This window comes from Lissotriton vulgaris, chromosome 11 (assembly GCF_964263255.1).
Source record: "Lissotriton vulgaris chromosome 11, aLisVul1.2, whole genome shotgun sequence".
Lineage (NCBI taxonomy): Eukaryota > Metazoa > Chordata > Amphibia > Caudata > Salamandridae > Lissotriton > Lissotriton vulgaris.
Genome location: NC_141699.1, coordinates 1,069,589,611 through 1,069,607,731, shown reverse-complemented (window position 1 = coordinate 1,069,607,731; position 18,121 = coordinate 1,069,589,611). Strand labels below are relative to the sequence as shown.

General features: G+C 48.2%; 1 protein-coding gene across 1 annotated transcript in view; it reads left to right on the top strand.

Annotated features, from left to right (window-relative positions):
* Positions 1-18,121, top strand: part of ABCF3 (ATP binding cassette subfamily F member 3) — a 129,997-nt gene that overhangs the window by 13,766 nt on the left and 98,110 nt on the right. Inside the window, exon 4 of the mRNA XM_086944458.1 lies at positions 16,152-16,204. Coding sequence (XP_086800584.1) covers positions 16,152-16,204 — 53 coding nt within the window. The remainder of the gene's footprint in view (positions 1-16,151; positions 16,205-18,121) is intronic.

Genomic DNA, 18,121 nt, shown 5'->3' with positions numbered 1-18,121 from the left:
ATGAAATCCAGCTGCAAAACCTCAAACTGATACGTTAGAGGCGCAAAATGACCAGCTGGAGTTAGGGTTCCCTTACCAGGATTGTACTTCAGACACACCATACAGTTCTTGACCACATTCTCTGCACATTTAGGGATTCCACTATTCTGCCATACTGGAGCCAACAACTTACAGATCCCTTTCACACTGATGTGAGCCATTCCATGAGCCATTGTCACCACTGCAAGCACATACGCATCGGGTAACAACCATCTTTGATGCTCTGACAATTCAACCCAACAACCATTCGCATCCAATTTACCCTTACTTTCTCTCCACTCATTCAACTCTTGCTCTGTGGCTTCCGCCTGAATGGACTTCACACTCTTAATCGTATCTTCACACATACCAACATCACCAATCCATCTCGCAGGGCCTGCAACATACATTCGACTCATCACATTCTTTGCAGTTTCTTTTGCAACTTCATCCGCAAACACATTTCCACGACCAACATCATCCGTCACCTTTTTGTGTGCACTGCATTTCACAATCGCAACTTGTAATAGCAGGGTCAGTGACTCGAGAAGCTCATTTACTAACTGACCATGTTGGATCTTGGTACCATGCGACGTCAGGAACCCACGTTCTCTCCACAATCGTCCAAAACTGTGAGCCGCGCCAAAGGCGTAATGGCTGTCCGTGTACTTATTCACTCGTTTTCCTTTTGCCAACACACATGCTCTTGTGAGTGCAATCAACTCTGCTGCTTGCGCAGAATTGTGTGGGATACGTGCAGCTTCAACAATCGTATGCAACGTCGTCACAGCATATGCTGCAGTCGTATCACCATTCGGCAACTTGAAACATGAACCATCAACCCATAAAGCATCATCACATTCAGGAAGAGGAGTGTCCTGTAAATCTATTCTCCCTCTTGTCTCTTCTTCTGTCCCAAAACAGCAGTCATGTTTTTCGACCTCATCTGTCTCTACTGGAATGGGCAATAACGTGGCTGGGTTCAGTGTGTCGCATCTCTTTATGTGTATGTGACTCGCTAACAGTGTCAGCTCATAACTTGACAATCGAGCACTAGTTAAGTGCTGTGTCCTTGTTCTGTTTAACAAAATGTCTACTGCATGCGGGACCATGACAATCAGCGTATTATTCATTACCAGCCCAGCAGACTGTCGAATACAGACAGCTGCTGCCGCAGTGGCCCTCAAGCAACTTGGCAATGCCTTAGCTACCGGATCTAGAGTTGCCGAGAAGTATGCGCATGGACGCTGTTTACCCCCAAAAGATTGTGTCAGGACTGATAATGCACAACCTTCCTTCTCATGGACATATAATGTAAAAGGCTTACTGTAGTCGGGGGTACCCAACACAGGAGCCGAACACAATGCATCACGTAACTCGGAAAAACTTTTCTGACACTCTTCAGACCACAGAATGGGTTTCGGTGTATCCTTGCAAGTTAATGCCACCAAAGGACTGGCCAACAAGGAGAAATTCGGTATCCATTGTCTGCAATATGATGTAATGCCCAAGAAAGCACGCACTTCTCTCTGTGTCCTTGGGACACTCAATTTTGCAAGTGCCTGAATTCTTTCTGGGGTCAGCTTCCTTCCCTCCTTCGATAAGTCCTAAGTAGGTCACTTCTTGTCGACAATATTGCAACTTTGATAGAGAGACTTTGTGGCGCAGATCACATAAATGACGCAACAACGACAATGTGGCTTCCTTACAAATATCCTCAGTATCTGCAGCTATTAGCAAATCATCGACGTACTGAATAAGAGTCGCGCCATCAGGTAGAACGATCGTGTCAAGCTGTGATTTCAGAGCCTGACTGAATATTGATGGACTTTCACAGTAGCCCTGAGGAGCGCGTTTGAAGCGGAAACTTCGGCCTCCTAAGTTGAAGCCAAAAATATCCCTGCTCTCCTCGGCAATCGGGATGCTGAAGAAAGCATTCTTCAAGTCAATCACCGAGAACCTAGTGGCTGAAGCTGGAATCATAGTCAACAGGACAGTGATATCGGGAACAACTGGAAACTGTGGCACAACAATCTTATTCACTTCTCTAAGATCAATCACAAGCCTATAGACAGGTGGTTGGGAAAGATCAGTACGCTTTAAAACCGGCAGAAGAGGACTATTACAGATGTTGCCTCTTGTCTCCTCAATTACATCTTTCTCAATCAAATCGTAAATGATTGCTTACAACGCCTTTTCACCTTCACTAGAGATCTTGTATTGGGGAATGCGTGGCAGCCTAACATTAGTTTTCAGCGTTATAACATATGGCGCTATTTCCAAAAGACCCACATCATTGGATCCAGTAGCCTAAAGTATATCTGGAAGGGAAGACCATTCTGTTGGAAGTTTTTCCCTTGACAAATACATTGGAGAAACCACTTTCTTACCCAGTTTAAGTTGTACTCCTGAAGGAGAACAGTACAAAATCGCATATAATCTTTTTAACAGATCCAATCCCAACACGTTTTCACCACAACCTGTTGTAAGAATGAGGGGTGCTTCTAATTCACATGGCCCAACAGAAAGGGACATAGGACTAGAGATCGGGTTCCTAACCGGGGCGACAGAAAAACCTACTGAAACGTTCATTTCGCCAGACAAAGGTGTGCCAGGAAGTTTTGAGTGCATAATAGAACTCTTTGTAGCACCAGTATCCAACAGAAAAGGCTCTGACACACCTGATGTAATCACCTCGACATAAGGTCCATTCTAATCTACTGGAACTGGAACAACTCCCTCTCTTTGTCCATGGCTGTCCTAGCAATCATTACCCTCATTCTTGTTTTCTGCATAGTAGTCATCAGCATAGTACTGAGCTGTCCTGGAAGACGCATTATTCTGTTAGTCAAAGCTATTCATGGAATTCTGAGGCGGAAAGAAACGAGCGTTCTGGGGGAAATTTTCATGGCCCCTACCTCTAGGAGCTTGTGGAACACCTCAACCTCTCGCACCAGAAGCACCATTCATGCGCTGTAACAAAACCGGACAATTAATCTTGAAATAACCCTCTTCCTTGCAATACGCACACTGATTCAGACCATATGGTAAACGTCGTTGAGAAGATTTGTTTCTTTGCGAGTCCCTCGAATACTGTTGGGGTTGCTGATAATCGTGCTGACTAGCAGTACGAAGTGGATAAGCTTGCTGCAGAAGGACTTTAGTTTTCAATTATTTAGTCTTTTTGTCTGCCTTCTCTAGCTCATCTTTTCGTCTATTCTCGTAGTACTGGGCTGTAGCTAAAATCTGCGCTGACGTGGAAACAGCCCAAGCACTCTCAGAATCCTTCAACTTGTTGCGTAGTTCAGGAAGCAAATTATGTACAAATTTGTCAACAATCAATCTCTGGCCACCCTCAGTAGCCATATCCTGACCACTATGATCGACAAAAGTCTCTTCAAACCACGTGAAAAAGTCAGATACATTCTCATCTTTCTTCTGTTTGCACGCAGACAACTTGTCCCAATTCACACGCAATTCGGGCATTAAAGTCTTCATATGTGCAATAATCCTACCAGGAAGTTCTGCTACTAAAGGCTCGGGCTTAGAGCCACCAACTTGTCTAGCATCAGCAGCAGCAATATTAACCCATGTATCGCCTAACTCTTGGTCATGGTCTGTATGACTAATCTTTCCCCATAAGGGCTGTGGAACAACATTTCCAAACAACATGTCTATATCTGCTAGATTCATGATACAGGAGCTGGCAGTTTGTGATAACTCCTTATAATACCCTGCGGGATTTTTACGGGGATCAGGCAATGTCTGTTTTAGCGCTAAACCCTCAGTTCTTTTCCAAGGGACATGTACCCACACACGCTGAAAATGCGGTGGAATGGCTGGATTAACATTTGCGTTACCTTCCCTCCAAACTGGGGGAACCTCTCTCATGGGATACTGTCGCGCCTTTTTCCTACCTGGCATGTCCTGTTCAGATAGTGAACGAGAATTGCTTCCCTTACTCCTATAAGACAATAACATCTCAATTGCTTGTTCAACATCGGCACCCACAATCATGCCTTCTGCGAACTTGAATCGCATACGGAATAATTCATTCATGTCGTACTCTGGATCATTTCCCTCCAAATCTTCACAGAGGAATATACACATTTGTTCAAAAACATATCTCTGCGTAGATGCTTCCCACTGACGGAAGACTTCCATGACGGACTGAACGTCATACTTTGCAGTATTGGTAACCCATTTACGCGCTAACTCATTTAGTACTTCTCTCTCTTGATAGTCAGGCAGTCGACTCCGCAACTGTCTACGTTCTGGGTTAGGGGTCGTATTAGGCAACCCAAAGAAAGGTGAGAAAAGACCAGTGACAGTGTTTGCTACTCTCTGTCGAACAGAAGGAGAAACTGACGGAACGGCAGACACGCCAGAAAAGACAGGCTGATGTAAAGCAGAAGTGGAGGCAGTAGCAGAGGCAGTATTAGGATAAGCAGTTGGAGCAGTAGGCGAAGTCGTAGAAAAGGTAGATGGAGTAGGTAGCAAAGGCGGCGGCCCTTGAGAGGGCTGCGCCGGAGGAGTAGAAACCAGCTGAAGAGGAGCTGGTGCTTGTATTAGGACCTGTTGTCCAACAATAGGGCGTTGTACAACCAAAGGTTGTTGCGGTGCTGTAGCACTTTGCGCATATGGAGGTGGTGAACTCAGTAAATGGGACATTAAAGGATCCTTCTCAAGTGTCTCTTTTGATCCTTGTCCTTTATGTGGCAAAACTGGGTAGCATTTGTCTACCGCTAGCTTCCTGCTTCTAAGCATTTGTTCATTCTCTTGCTCTTCCTCATTATCCCTGAATGCAATGGCAGCTTGTACCATCAACATACCTTGTTTATTTTTCTTTGCTAATTTGATTTCTTTCTGTTTGGCTTCCTTGCGCCATAGGCGAAAAGAGTCCAATATCGCCGGCCGGGCTTTCTTCTTGAAAAGTTTAACCTCTAGATTATCTAAAATCTCTGTGTCAAAGCTACCATATTGAGGCCATTTTAAAACACCATCGTTTCTGGTGTATCGGATCCACACTTCATTATATGTGATAAGGCCTACGCCATGCTTTACATAGAGCTCATATGTTGGAGTTCCAATTGGAGGAACCGGACACGAGTCCTCCAATCGGGAGTCCCTACTACAACCAAGACAAAACAAATTTCCAAATCTGCTAAGACCAGGTATCTTCGCTCTCTAGTCTAGCTTCAAACTTCAAAGGATTATCGAATACGATAGTCTCGTGAATACACGAGTCCTTCGGTTTTGGCACTTGCAAGTTCCAAACAAAGCTATCCCAAAGGATATCAAACTAAGAACCAAACTAAGGACTGGGAGACGCTCCACTTATACTTAAATGAAGTATTGGTGATTGATGACGTCACTAGAAGACTCGTCTATCGTTTCGCTCTACCAAGCATCAAGGGTCCAAAACAGGGCGATAGTCAGGGCAGCAGTCCTTCGTAGCCGTCGGGACGCGGGGAACCTCGCAGCAAAGACCTTCGAAACCACGTCGACATGCAGGGGTCGCTGAAGTGGCTGGCCGTCCTCTGGAATTTTCACACAAAGCTCCTCACGAACATCTGGCTTGGACCAATACCGCTTGACTGAGGTACCGGGTTTTTATGGACCCGGCGGTGCCACGGGGAACACCCGAAGACCTCTTGAGTTCTTCCTGTTTCGGACCACAGAAACACAGTCTTCTAGGTGATGTCAAGAATCGAGTTTATTGGCTGCAACCAGTAACCGGTATCCTAGAAGTACAACAGCATGAAGCGCATGTATGTTCTCAGGAGACTGCTCGTTTTTACAGAACCAGCCTTCTCTTTTTATACTAAATATTACACTTCAGGCAAGAATTCTTTGTTTTTACAGTTGGTCATATAAATACTTCTACTACAAAGAAAGAGCAGAGTCATGATGGCAAGCCCATATTTTCGTTTGTCCAGTTTGTGATAGATTACCCAGCAAGGCCCAGAACTTCCATCAGATATCGATGAACCCCCAATAAAATCGGGCACCTCCTCCTTGTAAAACTAGTCATAAAGAAGAAACAGGGACAGGTGTGTGTGTGATTAGCCATAGCTTGTATGCGATGAACGGTTTATGACATGTTGTGCTTTGATGCTAATCTCGCTCGGCCATTGGGATGGGGACTGCCCGAACAGGTTTGGCTTGAGGCAGTGGAGTCAGCTTGCCCAGGTCACAGAGGAGTCGGCAAAGGTGTACGTGTCCTTTCAGATTGAATTCAGCCTTGGTCAATTGACTATGTAAGGGCAACCACAAAATGGATGCCGCTCACAAAATGGAACCCGAGGGTTCGAGACAGAAACTACAATTTCAGGGTGATTTCGTCACTCAATCATTTTTTTTTTTTTAACATCATTTTTATTGCATCACCAATATAAATGTACAGACAAGATATTCAGCAAAATTTACAAGACATGAACCGATTCAATTGCGGTCATTCAATCCTCATCCGGGGGGGTCACCCTGCTCTTGACGCGGGTGGCTTCATCTCCGTCTTGGTCTCGTACTTCTTACATTGTCCGACTGCTTCATTTTGCACATAACCCTGGAATGCTTTTGTGATTTACGCCCCTCCCCCGCCCCAAATTTCGGTGCCCCAACATCCCTCCAAACCAGCTTCCTACCCGCCCTCCCCCGTGGTCGCGCTGCGCTTGAGTAACCATGTGCTAGTGCCCGGTGTGTTGTAGGAGGAAGCAAACAATCGCTAAGGTGTGTTCTCCTGTATAGTGTTAGGGTCTGCTCCAGCTAGTTCGCTCCCGTCTTCCTGCCCCTCACCGTCCACATCCCTGAGCGCCTGCACCATCACCTCACATGCAGTTGCCCTTTCCAGTGCTTTCTCGTCATTCGACCTCCAGGCCATCTGGTATCGTAGGGTGCTATCACACGCGGCCCATCTCAGACACTCCCCATACCATCTTTTATACGTGGGCCCCACTCTGGACTTCCAATTTCGTGTGATCTCCCGCTTGGCCAAGATAAGCCCTAGATCTATAAATTTACTTGACATCGTATTTCTAGGTGTGTGTGGGAACCAGTGGAGGATGCCAACTGCTTTAGTATACTGGATATCTCTGTCCGTCGCACCGTTAAGGGCCCGCCCAACTTCCTGCCAATAGTCGCCTAAAGAGGGGCAATCCCACAGCATATGACATAGATCCGCCCCCGCTGTATTACATCTGGGGCAAGCAGCGTCGGTCGCCCCAAAGTACTGTTGGATTTTCCCGGGCGTGAGGTATGCCCTATGGATAACATAAAAGTGGATCAATTGGAACCTGGCATTCCTCGAGCTCTTCCGCGCCCTCCTCAGCAATTGGCCCCAGGTCGTGTCTGGTATCTCCACCTGGAGGTCCAGCTCCCACTTGGCCTTCAGGGCTGCCAAAGGTTGCAAGGCCTCCCGCTGCATCCTCGAGTATAGGCACGTGACGGCCTTAAAGGTTCCCGCCGCCATCATGGCGTACTGGCAAGCCATCGAGGTGCCTGGTTCCTGCAGCCCCTCCCCCCAGTGGGCTCTCATGTCGCCCGTGACTGCCGCGTGCAGCAGGTAGTCACCCCTCGGTAGGTCAAATCTCTCCTGCAGGTCCTGGAACGGCAGCAACACCCCATCTTCGTAGAAGTCACCTAGCACGTGTACTCCCGCCTCCTCCCACCCTAGCAAGCGTGACCAGTCACCTCCATGTGGGAGGGCAGTGACCATTCCCAGCGGTATTTCGGGAGCATACATAAAGCGGACCCCCGCCCTCTTACGGGCCCGGTCCCAACATAGCCGGAAAGTCTGCTCCTCGACCGTCAGGTCTCCCACTCGGAGTTTCTGGTGCAGCGTAATATAAGCCAGAACGTGTCGCGGGGTGCCTTCGGCTCTCGCGTCCTCGGGACCTCTATACACTCTCGCCACCTCCTGAGTAAAAGTCTGCAGCTGCGCGGCGAGGTAATATCCTTCGAAGTCCGGCACTGCCATACCTCCCTCATCTTTGGGGCGTAACAGCGTGTCGAGCGCTATGCGTCTCCTACCCGCGCCCCACAGGAACGCTATGATCAGTGACCTCAGGCGTTTGAAGACCGAACTCGGGATCCATACCGGCATTGTCCTAAAATAATACAGAAGCCTGGGCAGGGCTATCATTTTAAGCAGGGAAATTCTACCAGCCAGGGAGAGCGGTAGAGTCGCCCAGAAGTCCATAGAGCCACGCAGGGCGTTAATACAGCGAGTTATGTTGCCATCCAGCAGGTCGGACGGGGCATGGTAAACATAAACCCCTAGATAATGTAGGCAGCGCGGCTCCCACCGGAGTTCCTGAGCAGTGAGTGGGCACGGCTCTCCCGGTCTCAGAGGAAACAGACAGGATTTAGGCCAGTTGACCCTCAGGCCCGATAACCTACCGAACTGCTCCAGTAGCCTCCGCGCCCCCTGAAGTTCGGCGCCGGCATCGGCCAAAAACATCAACAAGTCATCCGCATATAGGGAGATGAGGTGTGGCCTCCCCCTAAAAGGCAAACCTGCATAGTGGCGGCCCAGTCTGGCTACCGCAGCGAAGGGTTCCATTGCCAACGCAAACAGTAATGGGGATAGGGAACAACCCTGTCTAGTGCCACGCCTAATCGGATATTGTCTTGAGATCAGTGCACCCACCCGGACCCTCGCTACCGCCTCAGTATAGAGGACTTTGGTCCACTGTATATATCCGTCTCCCAACCCGAAGCGACGCATCACCTCATACAGGTATTTCCATTCAAGGCTGTCAAATGCCTTCTCGATGTCGATGGACAGGACAAATGGGGAGACGGTGTCTGGCCAGTCCGCACCCATCAGTCTCGTGAGCCTACGGATGTTATGAGTGGTATTGCGTGTCGGAATAAACCCGCACTGGTCACCATGAACCAGGCCCGTCATGTGCCCTAGCAATCTGTTGGCCAGAATTTTACTGAGGATCTTGTAGTCCGTCGTCAACATAGACAACGGACGATACGAGGACAGCGCCGCACCCTCCCTGCCCGGCTTCAAGAGTGGGATCATAAGGGCCTCGCACATAGAGCCCGGGAGTCGGCCCTTCTCCTGCGCCTCATTGTATACCTCGCGCAGCCGCGGAGCAAGATGCTCTAGGTATTTGCCATAAAATTCGATCGGTAGACCGTCTAGGCCCGGGGTCTTGTTTCTAGCCATCTGTTTTACAGCACAACCTATTTCTCCGAGGGAGATGGGCCGCCCTAACTCTTCTGCCTCCGAGTCCTCCACTCGCGGCAACTCTAGCCCGTCCAAGAACTCCTCAAGCTCCTCCGTCCCTCCCGTGTCACCACTCAGATAAAGCCCTTCATAATAAGCTCGGAACTTGTCCAGGATCCCGGGTTGGGAGTGGCAAGGCTCCTCCCCTGGCTCCTGGATCCTCATGATCGGCCCTCCCCCCCGGATAGGGTTAGCAAGCCAAGCCAACATCGCCCCCGCCTTATCACCCTCCGCATGCGCTCTCGTCACGTACGCCTTGTGGTCGAAGCTACGCAGCCGCTCTAGCTCTACCGCCAGCCCCTCCCGCGCCCCGCTAAGCCCCTCCTGCAGTTCAGGGTGATTCGGGCGCCTCCTCTCAAGATCCCTCAGCCGTATCTCAGCCTTGTCTAAGTCATCTAACAGAGTCTTCCGCGCCCCTGCCGTGTGCCCAATACAGTGTCCCCGCACCACCACCTTGAAAGCATCCCACTCAACCGCCCTCGTGGAAGCTGAGCCACTGTTCTCCTCAAAATACCTCTCAATACGTTCACTCAGGGCCTCCCTGAACAACAAGTCGTCCAGGGTGTCAGGTTGCAGGCGCCATGTTGGCACGCAGTTAACAGTCACCATCCATTCCAGAGACATCAACAGGGGATTGTGGTCCGATATCGTCCTGGCCAAGTATTCCGCCCCTCCCACCGCGGGGAGCACATATTCCGAACAAAGAAACGCATCCAGCCTCACATGTAAATCATGCAGGTGCGAGTGAAAGGAGTAGTCCCTAGTGGTGGGGTGCAACGCCCTCCATGCATCCGTGAGGGCCCAGCTCTCCTGCCATTCTAATCTACGCTTGGCGATCCTATGTGCTGGGGACGCGCGCAGCGGGGGATGGGACCTATCTAGTAGCACATCCTCAACTGAGTTGAAGTCCCCCCCCCAAGAGGACCGGCCCTGCCAAATAACCCGCCAATTTGCCCGAGATGTTAGACAAGAAAGCGGGCAGGTCTACATTAGGAGCATACACATTACAGAGAGTAATCATCCTGCCTCTCAGCCTCCCTTCCACCGCCACATACCTGCCCTCTGGGTCTATCGACGACTTCGAGACCTGGAAGGGGACCCCCGCCCGTATCCAAATCAATGTTCCCCTCGCAAATGCTGAAAATGTCGTGTAGAATAACTGCCCCCTCCAGCGCCTTTGTAGAGCCGCCCCTTCCTGCTTATTTAGGTGCGTCTCCTGCAGAAATGCTATGTGAACCCCCCTACGCTTGAGGTACGCCTGGATCTTATGTCTGCGCGTCATGGATTTTCGTCACTCAATCATGACGCAAATGCACAGGTATAATATCTCAATCATTACCGGTCTGCCAATACCAAAATCGTCATGATATGATGATATTTTTGACACGAGTGAAAAGCTTCGGTACCACACAAGAACAGAGTCCAGAATTCTCAGTACCACAGGTGTTGAAGTGAAGAATGAATATTTACGGGAAGGGTGGGGGGTCTCCTAGTGTCATGGCGTGGGGAGGGGGGGTCACAGCCTCAGCTCAGCGCGTCAGATCCTATAAAAGTAAGCCTGGCAAAGAATGCCCTGTCACATTTTTATAAAGTAAACACCCAGCCTGCATTGCACAATACTACCCCCCCCCCCACCCCAGCCTGCATTACACAGTACTACCTCCCCCCCCCCCCACCCTCCTCCGAGCCTGCATTGAAGAATACAAGTGACCTCTACCCCCACCGGAAGTTGCAGTGAGAACAGAGACCCCAAACTGGACCTTTACAGTTTCTTGGATCCAACCGGTTCTTCCCCGTTCCAGACCCGGCAGAGACAGCCCCCGCCGGCATTTAACCCCCCCCCCCACACCGTTACCCCTGCACGTCACTTCAACCCTGCCTGAAGCAAGAGGGTAAAACGCAAAACCAGAACCGAAACCAAGCAAGAGACTGGGCCGGGCAGAAGTGGGGGGGGGGGGCTAAGCCAGGTAGAAAGGGGGGGTGGGGGGCGAATCGAGCCAGACAGGAGGGGAAACGAGCCAGGCATAATGTGGAGCCGAGCCAGGTAGAAACGAGGGGGGGGGGGGGCGGCGAGTCGAGCCTTGCAGAAAAGGGGGAGGGAGAGTCAGGTAGAAGGAGGGGCGAGCCAGACAGAAGGGGGGGGGGGGCGAGCCGAGCTAGACAGAAGGGGGGGGCGAGCCGAGCTAGACAGAAGGGGGGGGGGGCGAGCCGAGCTAGACAGAAGGGGGGGCGAGGCGAGCCAAACAGGCTAGGAACATGGTAAGAAGCCAGGGCCGGTCATGCACCTGCTGCAAGGGTCTGCATTGAGCTCACTGTCTGCACTGCAGTCTCTGAGCCGGGTAGGAAGCCTGGGCGGGTCATGACTGGGAAGGCTACCACAGGAAAGAAATGTGATCCAAATCGAGATCTAGCAATACAATTTTATTGGAGGGATGATCGCTATCCCAGATGGGTGGGGGGGAGGGCCGCAAGGAAACCCCCCCCCCCCCCCCCCCCCCCCCCCCCTCCAGTCCCTCACCGCCCCCACCAGAGCAGGGAACAATATGTCGCGGCTCCACCAAGTCTCCGCCCGCACCGCAGCCGCCCCAGCCGATCAATGTCCAGTAATGCTGCCGAAGCTTCCCCCAATCAAAATGGCGGTGGCTGTCGGTGCCCGCCGTCGTAGTGATTACCAATAGTTGTAGCAGACCCCTCCGCTCCAAACGCTGACTGAGAGTGAAGCGCCCTTGTAAATTCAATAGGGGAGCGTGTCCTCCATGCCCAGTGTTCGTCCAAACGCTTCCCCCTTGCAATGTATGGCAGCTATAGCAGCTTCACTTGGGGCTTAGCGCACCTCTGTCAGCGCGGTCACCTCGGCATCCCCGAGCCCCTGAGCGCATGACTCACCCTCTCCAAGGCTGGTTATCGGCCGCGCAGGCAGTATGCCTCTGCGGGGGGGTGGGGGACCGTTGACTCCGATCCCCGGGACCAACGCTGCTTCATCCAGAGCAGTGGGAAGGCGCTCCGGCGAAGCCGATCCCGGCCGCCAACAGCCGCCCGATGTTTGCCGGTCCTCTGGTGCTCTCCGCCGCTTGCTCCGAAATGAAGGACACACAAACATCTTGCACCACCCTTCGCGGCTGAAACAGGTGAGATGCGGCGCCCGTACCTGACGGGAGCCGCCACGGTCTTGTAATCGACCGGAGCCGCGTTTGCACAAACCTCCTCTGCCCCTGTCCACCTGAAACAGGCGAGAAGCGGCGTCCATACCTGGAAGGACAGCCAGCGTCTTGGAATATACCGGAGACTGGAGCAGAGTCACATAAACCCTTCTAGAGCCAAACGTTCAAGATCGGACCCGCAGGAGGCATTTTATTTTACTTGGAAATCAGTGTAGAAGAAAAAAATGGCGGCCACAAAGCTCAGCAAATTTCAGATTCGGGGGCGTGTTTTTGGGTTCTGAGTGATGGCTGACGCCACAGGGCGAAAGAACGCCAAAAACACGCACCGAATCCGAAAGAGACAGGGCTTGTTTCGAGTGACTCCCTTCTCCTCCAATGGCTGGCCTCCGTTTAGGAAGCCAGCCAATGGAGGAGAGGTGGAGTACAGAGGCGGGTTCAAGTCCCGTACTCAAAATCATTAAATCTCCGACCGGAAGCTGGCAAGCCAGCATTTCCGGTCCTCGACCTAAAAACAGAGTGGCTATGCTCTGACTTTCAAAACACTGTTGCGAGACATAGCACCCACAAGGTATTCTTAATTTGATCTCATACTGCTGATACAGAAAGCATTTCTATTGCCAAGAAAGAGACTTCGAGAGTACCCAGGTCCCACATCACAAAAGAAATTTACATCGGGTGATCCCTGGTGCTCAATAAGAGTCTAAAAAAGAAATCTAGCGATCATGGATCCAGAGCATAGGAAAGAGAAACTCTAGGTATTGGCATTTATTCCGATATTCCCACAAATTTAGTAAAGTGTGTGTGTGTGTGTGTGTGTGTGTGTGTGTGTGTGTGTGTATATATATATATATATATATATATATATATATATATATATATATATATATATATTTATAAAATGTATTTTCTTCACATCCAAATGGTACACAACTCATGCAGTTTCTCCTTTACATACTATAGGAGCTCTGCCAATGTTAAGGTCTTACCATTTGGCCTTAAATATGCTTTGAGAACGTGCTTAAAATGCGTGCGAGTAGGGGAATCCTATCTGAAAAGAAAAGAGGTGTTTGTCTATCCTGGATGACTAGTTGCAGCAGGTTGGCTCCTTGATGTCTACCACACAGCAAGAGCCTCATGTCGGAACTAACAGTTGTACAGTCAGTTTGACCAGAGGTAAAGCACAGCTTGGTGACGAATCACACAGGTGCCCTGTGCTAAATAAGGAAGTAGCATGAGACTAGATTGTAGACCCTCTGGAGGAAGTTCGTATCATTTGGTACCGGGGTCCTGGATGGTTGGAAGAGCCTTTCAGTATTGAAGCCCACGTTCTAAAGTATAAAGAACAATCCAGCAGATGCTTGTCGCCTATTCATCATAGAAAGTCTCAGTGGGTCATGTGTCATCACCCTCTTGGACAAATATTCCATCTCGGGGAGAACCGATGGACCTGTTACTGCAGCGGTCGAAATGACACCATATGCATAGACTTTTAGTCCAAGTACTTGTATGCCATATTTAAGAAGAATGTTGTTAATGAACTAGTCAAAACATTCAGCTAGGACATTTCACTAATCTGTCTGATCTCCCAGGTTGATCTAGTACATGTAAGCCAACAAGAATGAGTGTTGCTTAATCTCATCGGACCTCGCCACTGGTTATTCACAAACCTGCTTAACCTACCTGTACAAGCACCAAGAAGGTGGCCTCACAAACCAGGGCGACTGAAGACAGAATCCTGCAACACTACTGAGCTCACTGGATTGACGCCTGAATCTATTCAAAACAATCGTCCATCAGATGTTTGCGTTCAATTGTAAAATATTTTGCATTTGGAAGAAATCCATTGACCTAAACTCAAAGCCCCAAAAACGCAGCCTTGCATGCCAACCATGAGGCAACAAAAATGGTATAAGACTACATTGCGTGCTTTGGGAAGTCTGGTCTAAAGTTCTCTTCGATTAAAAGTTTCCTTGTTGGCTATCGCTGCTCTACTTTAGTCTTCTTAACTCTCCAAGTGACTATGGGCTATATTGTGTATTATAACCTTCCAGGTAATTAGAGTACTCGTTTGACCAACAAAAAGACATTTATTATGTCCTTTCTCAGAAATGTCCCAGTTGATGAGATCTGCGTAACAGCTGCCTGGAGATTTGTCCTCTTGTTAGAAGCAATAATGAATAGATAAAGACTCCAGACCACTGGTTCAACCGAGTCAGCAAAGCATCTTTGTGAAACTATTTTGCTTATTTTCTCTTTTGCCTGTTCACCTCATTTCCCCTCTCTTGTTTTGGCATTTGCCATTAACGCAGTTTTATTCGCTGTTAATGAAAGTCAGCGAGGATGCCCTAATATGAGGCAACAGTACTTCTTTTTACCTTAGTTCTTCTTCATGGAAGTCTTTGCTGATTCATGAACAACTTGCCCAACTCCCCAGGAAAACAGGACAGTGGAGCAGGTGGACAGCCATCGCTTAAAACCCATATACCTTATTCAAACTTCAGCGTGTACTGCCCGTTAGGTACCAAAGCAATGCTCTTTGGGAATGCGGTGAGTCAAGGGTTTAATGCGGGTGATGTGATCATATTTCTTGAAGCTCTGTATAAGACATGCTGTGGTGTGTAGGAAGCCAATTTGGAGTACCAGTGTAGGGTTTAGGAGGCCACGAAGTAGGGCATTACCACCACCCAGATGCAACGGTACGAGGGACTCCACAGGTGATTGAGTTCTTTTGTGACCTGGAGGTACACATGCGAACAATCTGATGTCTGTCTGGAAAGGTGGGAGAAGAACCAGTGAAGGACATTGCTATAATGCTCATCTAATCAATTCTTGTCAATACTTTTCAGTTTTTCAAGAAGCAGTAGAAAAGAATCGAGGCAGCTGCCTCTACATTGTTCGTTGAGGGGTTTAATTGACCGATCAAAGCTAATCACTGTTCATGAAATTAGCAAGTATTTCTGTCAATTTAGAATACAAGTAACTAACCTTTCCTTTTCTATGCCACCTATTTATTAAGAGTGATTTTATTGGGATCTTGTTTATACAACCCTTATTATATGGAGCTTGCAAGAAAATGAATGCTTTAGTAGCAGAGTCTGATGGTTAGGGGGATTTGAGTTGATTTGCAGATACTGTTGTGGCGCTGTTGATGATGTGGTAAGGAAGTAGGTGTGAATCCTGATCGGAGTGTGCGCACAAAAAATAAGCATGGGGTTTGTCACAATCTTCAGATAAGCATCTTGGGTGACTGCTATTCTTTTCTGGCCTCCCGTTCAGATCATACGTTTCCCCCATTCTTTGGGAATAGGGGAGACCCACTATACGGAAGTATTGGAGCACTTGTGCTTCAAATAGAATGGTGTGGTGCTAAGGAGGAGAAAGATATATTCGGATTTTAGAATGGCATGGTGTTGGTCAAAGACTCAAAGTGGTTTATCTCCCACCTCGGTTGCCTGCTAGCAGCATTTAAAGTAGAAAGAAAGGAGAATATTTTGAATTTAGCAGAATGGAGACTGTTGAAATTTGCAGAAGTGTCTGGGATCACGGTCAGACAGATAACACTAAGTTATCTGGTACCACGGGATGCAAGTCGTTGCTAACAATGGAATGATGGAAGACTATAACAGCTCATAGTGAATCTGTTATTGTATCCTGCTGGCTCCTGGCATGTTATGCTCATGATGTTGATCTTATGTTCAGTATTGTTTACTAAAGCCTAAAGTTTTCTTCTTCAGATCTAAACATTGAGCCTGTGACTGTTTTATTAATGAAGAAAGACCAGACTTCGGTAAGAACTTTATAAATCACTCTAGCAATACTGTAGGAGCTTTGAATCTAAACTAGTTGGCTTCATTGTAATCTGCCACATCATCAGACCCAGCCTTTGTGGACGTTACTTGTTTGTCACAGACAAAGTACTGTTAGCTACCCTTACGTCACACCGATTTTCTTATATAACCACTTTTCCTTAGTTTGTATCCCTGCTCAGCCGTAGCTATCGTTGGCCTAATACACACTGTTCTTATTGCTGATACCGTTGTCATGTCTCTCCCTGTCTTTTCCCTATACCATATCTTGCACTGTGTTCTTGGGTTTGTCCTAAGTGGCCAGGGTTTGCCTAGACGTTGGTCCCTTGCTTGCTTTGCCACTGGATTGGAGTTAGCCTGGCTGATGAGGGGCGATACCCCAAAACCGGTCCCAGGATGCTTGTTTCCAGTCTGGGGTGGACCTGGTCTGGCAGTTTGGGCTGGACCCTTCCCATGAGGAGCAGGGTAAAGACTGATTTGCATGTGGCTGGTTTTAAACTGGAATGGCATGGGGAGCAAAAAAAAAATCATAGGGGATCTGAATTTTCTTTTTTCCTGCTACAAGCAGGAAACTTTGCAAATAAAGATGGTATTTTTTGTGAACACAAATATTTTTGCTGTCGCAATAATGAAAAACTCCATAGGTCAAAAGGCTTCGAGAGAAGTTAGTGTGAACCAAATTTTAAGATATTTGAGGGGTTAAGAAAAAGGTCAAAAAGTCCAAGCTCGGTGCTCCCAGATCCTGTCACTAGGAGCTGTAAAAAATAATTCCGGTAATTGCCACCTGCTGGGCTTAATATTGAAGGGCTGTGGGCCTTTAAGGCGCAATGTCGGTTTTCCTACTTGCGTAGCTGCGTCCTATATGTCTACATTGACCTGATTCCTTCAAGTCCATTTCCTTTGAAAAAAAGTTTGTCCCCGAAGTTTTTCTATTATTATGTTGCCATTTTTTAAAATAAATAGAATAAATTGGCCAGTGTATCCTATTTTATACGCTGCAAAAATATTTAATGTTATTTTGAAAAAGATTTGGCCTTCAAGCAGAAAGCCAAAAATGGAACACTCAGGAAGATATATTTGAAATAAGCGATTTGGGATCCTGTGGGTGGGACTATTCTTTGCTTATAATTTCAAAGGCGATCCCCTGAGGAGAACATTTAGTTCCACTCATAGGACAGCCATGCAATGTTTGACTTGTCAGGCACGGTCAGTGACAGGAGTCTGCCTACTTATTGTCTGTTTTCGGGGGTACACCCGCACATGGGTTTCATGCACACTGCGTCAGTGGAGCCCAGATGTACATGACTGATGAGCCCATAACCAGGGTGAAACCGGTCCTGGGTTTCTTGTGCTCCTGTTCAGAAAGGAACTAGTCTGGCTGTTTGGGCTGCACTGTTTCCATTGGATCAGATTCAAGACTGATTTGCCTATGGCTGGGTGCCAAACTGAGTTGGCATAGGGGTGAAAAATGATGGGTTGAGATGTGGCCCGAGTAATTACAAGTGATTGAGATTAAATACCGCATTGTAGCTATCACTTTTGTATACTTTAAAACACTCATACTGAAGCACTTACATTTTGCTGTAGAACTGCTTACATATGTTCCACCTTGCTTGTACTGAGATGGAATCAATATAGACGTTATTATAGTATTTTAAATCAAGCCTGATCTTGGGCCATATAAAATACAACATCTCTGCTTTTTTGAGTTCTTTTTATCTCTAGCAAGCCAAATCTGTCACTTGTGCTGCAGAGATTTGTCCATTATTGTAGATAGACGGATGTTTCTGGCATCCCTAAAATAAAATGTATGCTCCGATTAACTGGGTTTAGGTAAGTTAATTTGGAGTGATGTTTTTTTGTTGTCAATATAGGTCACTGTTGGTTTACCTATGCCC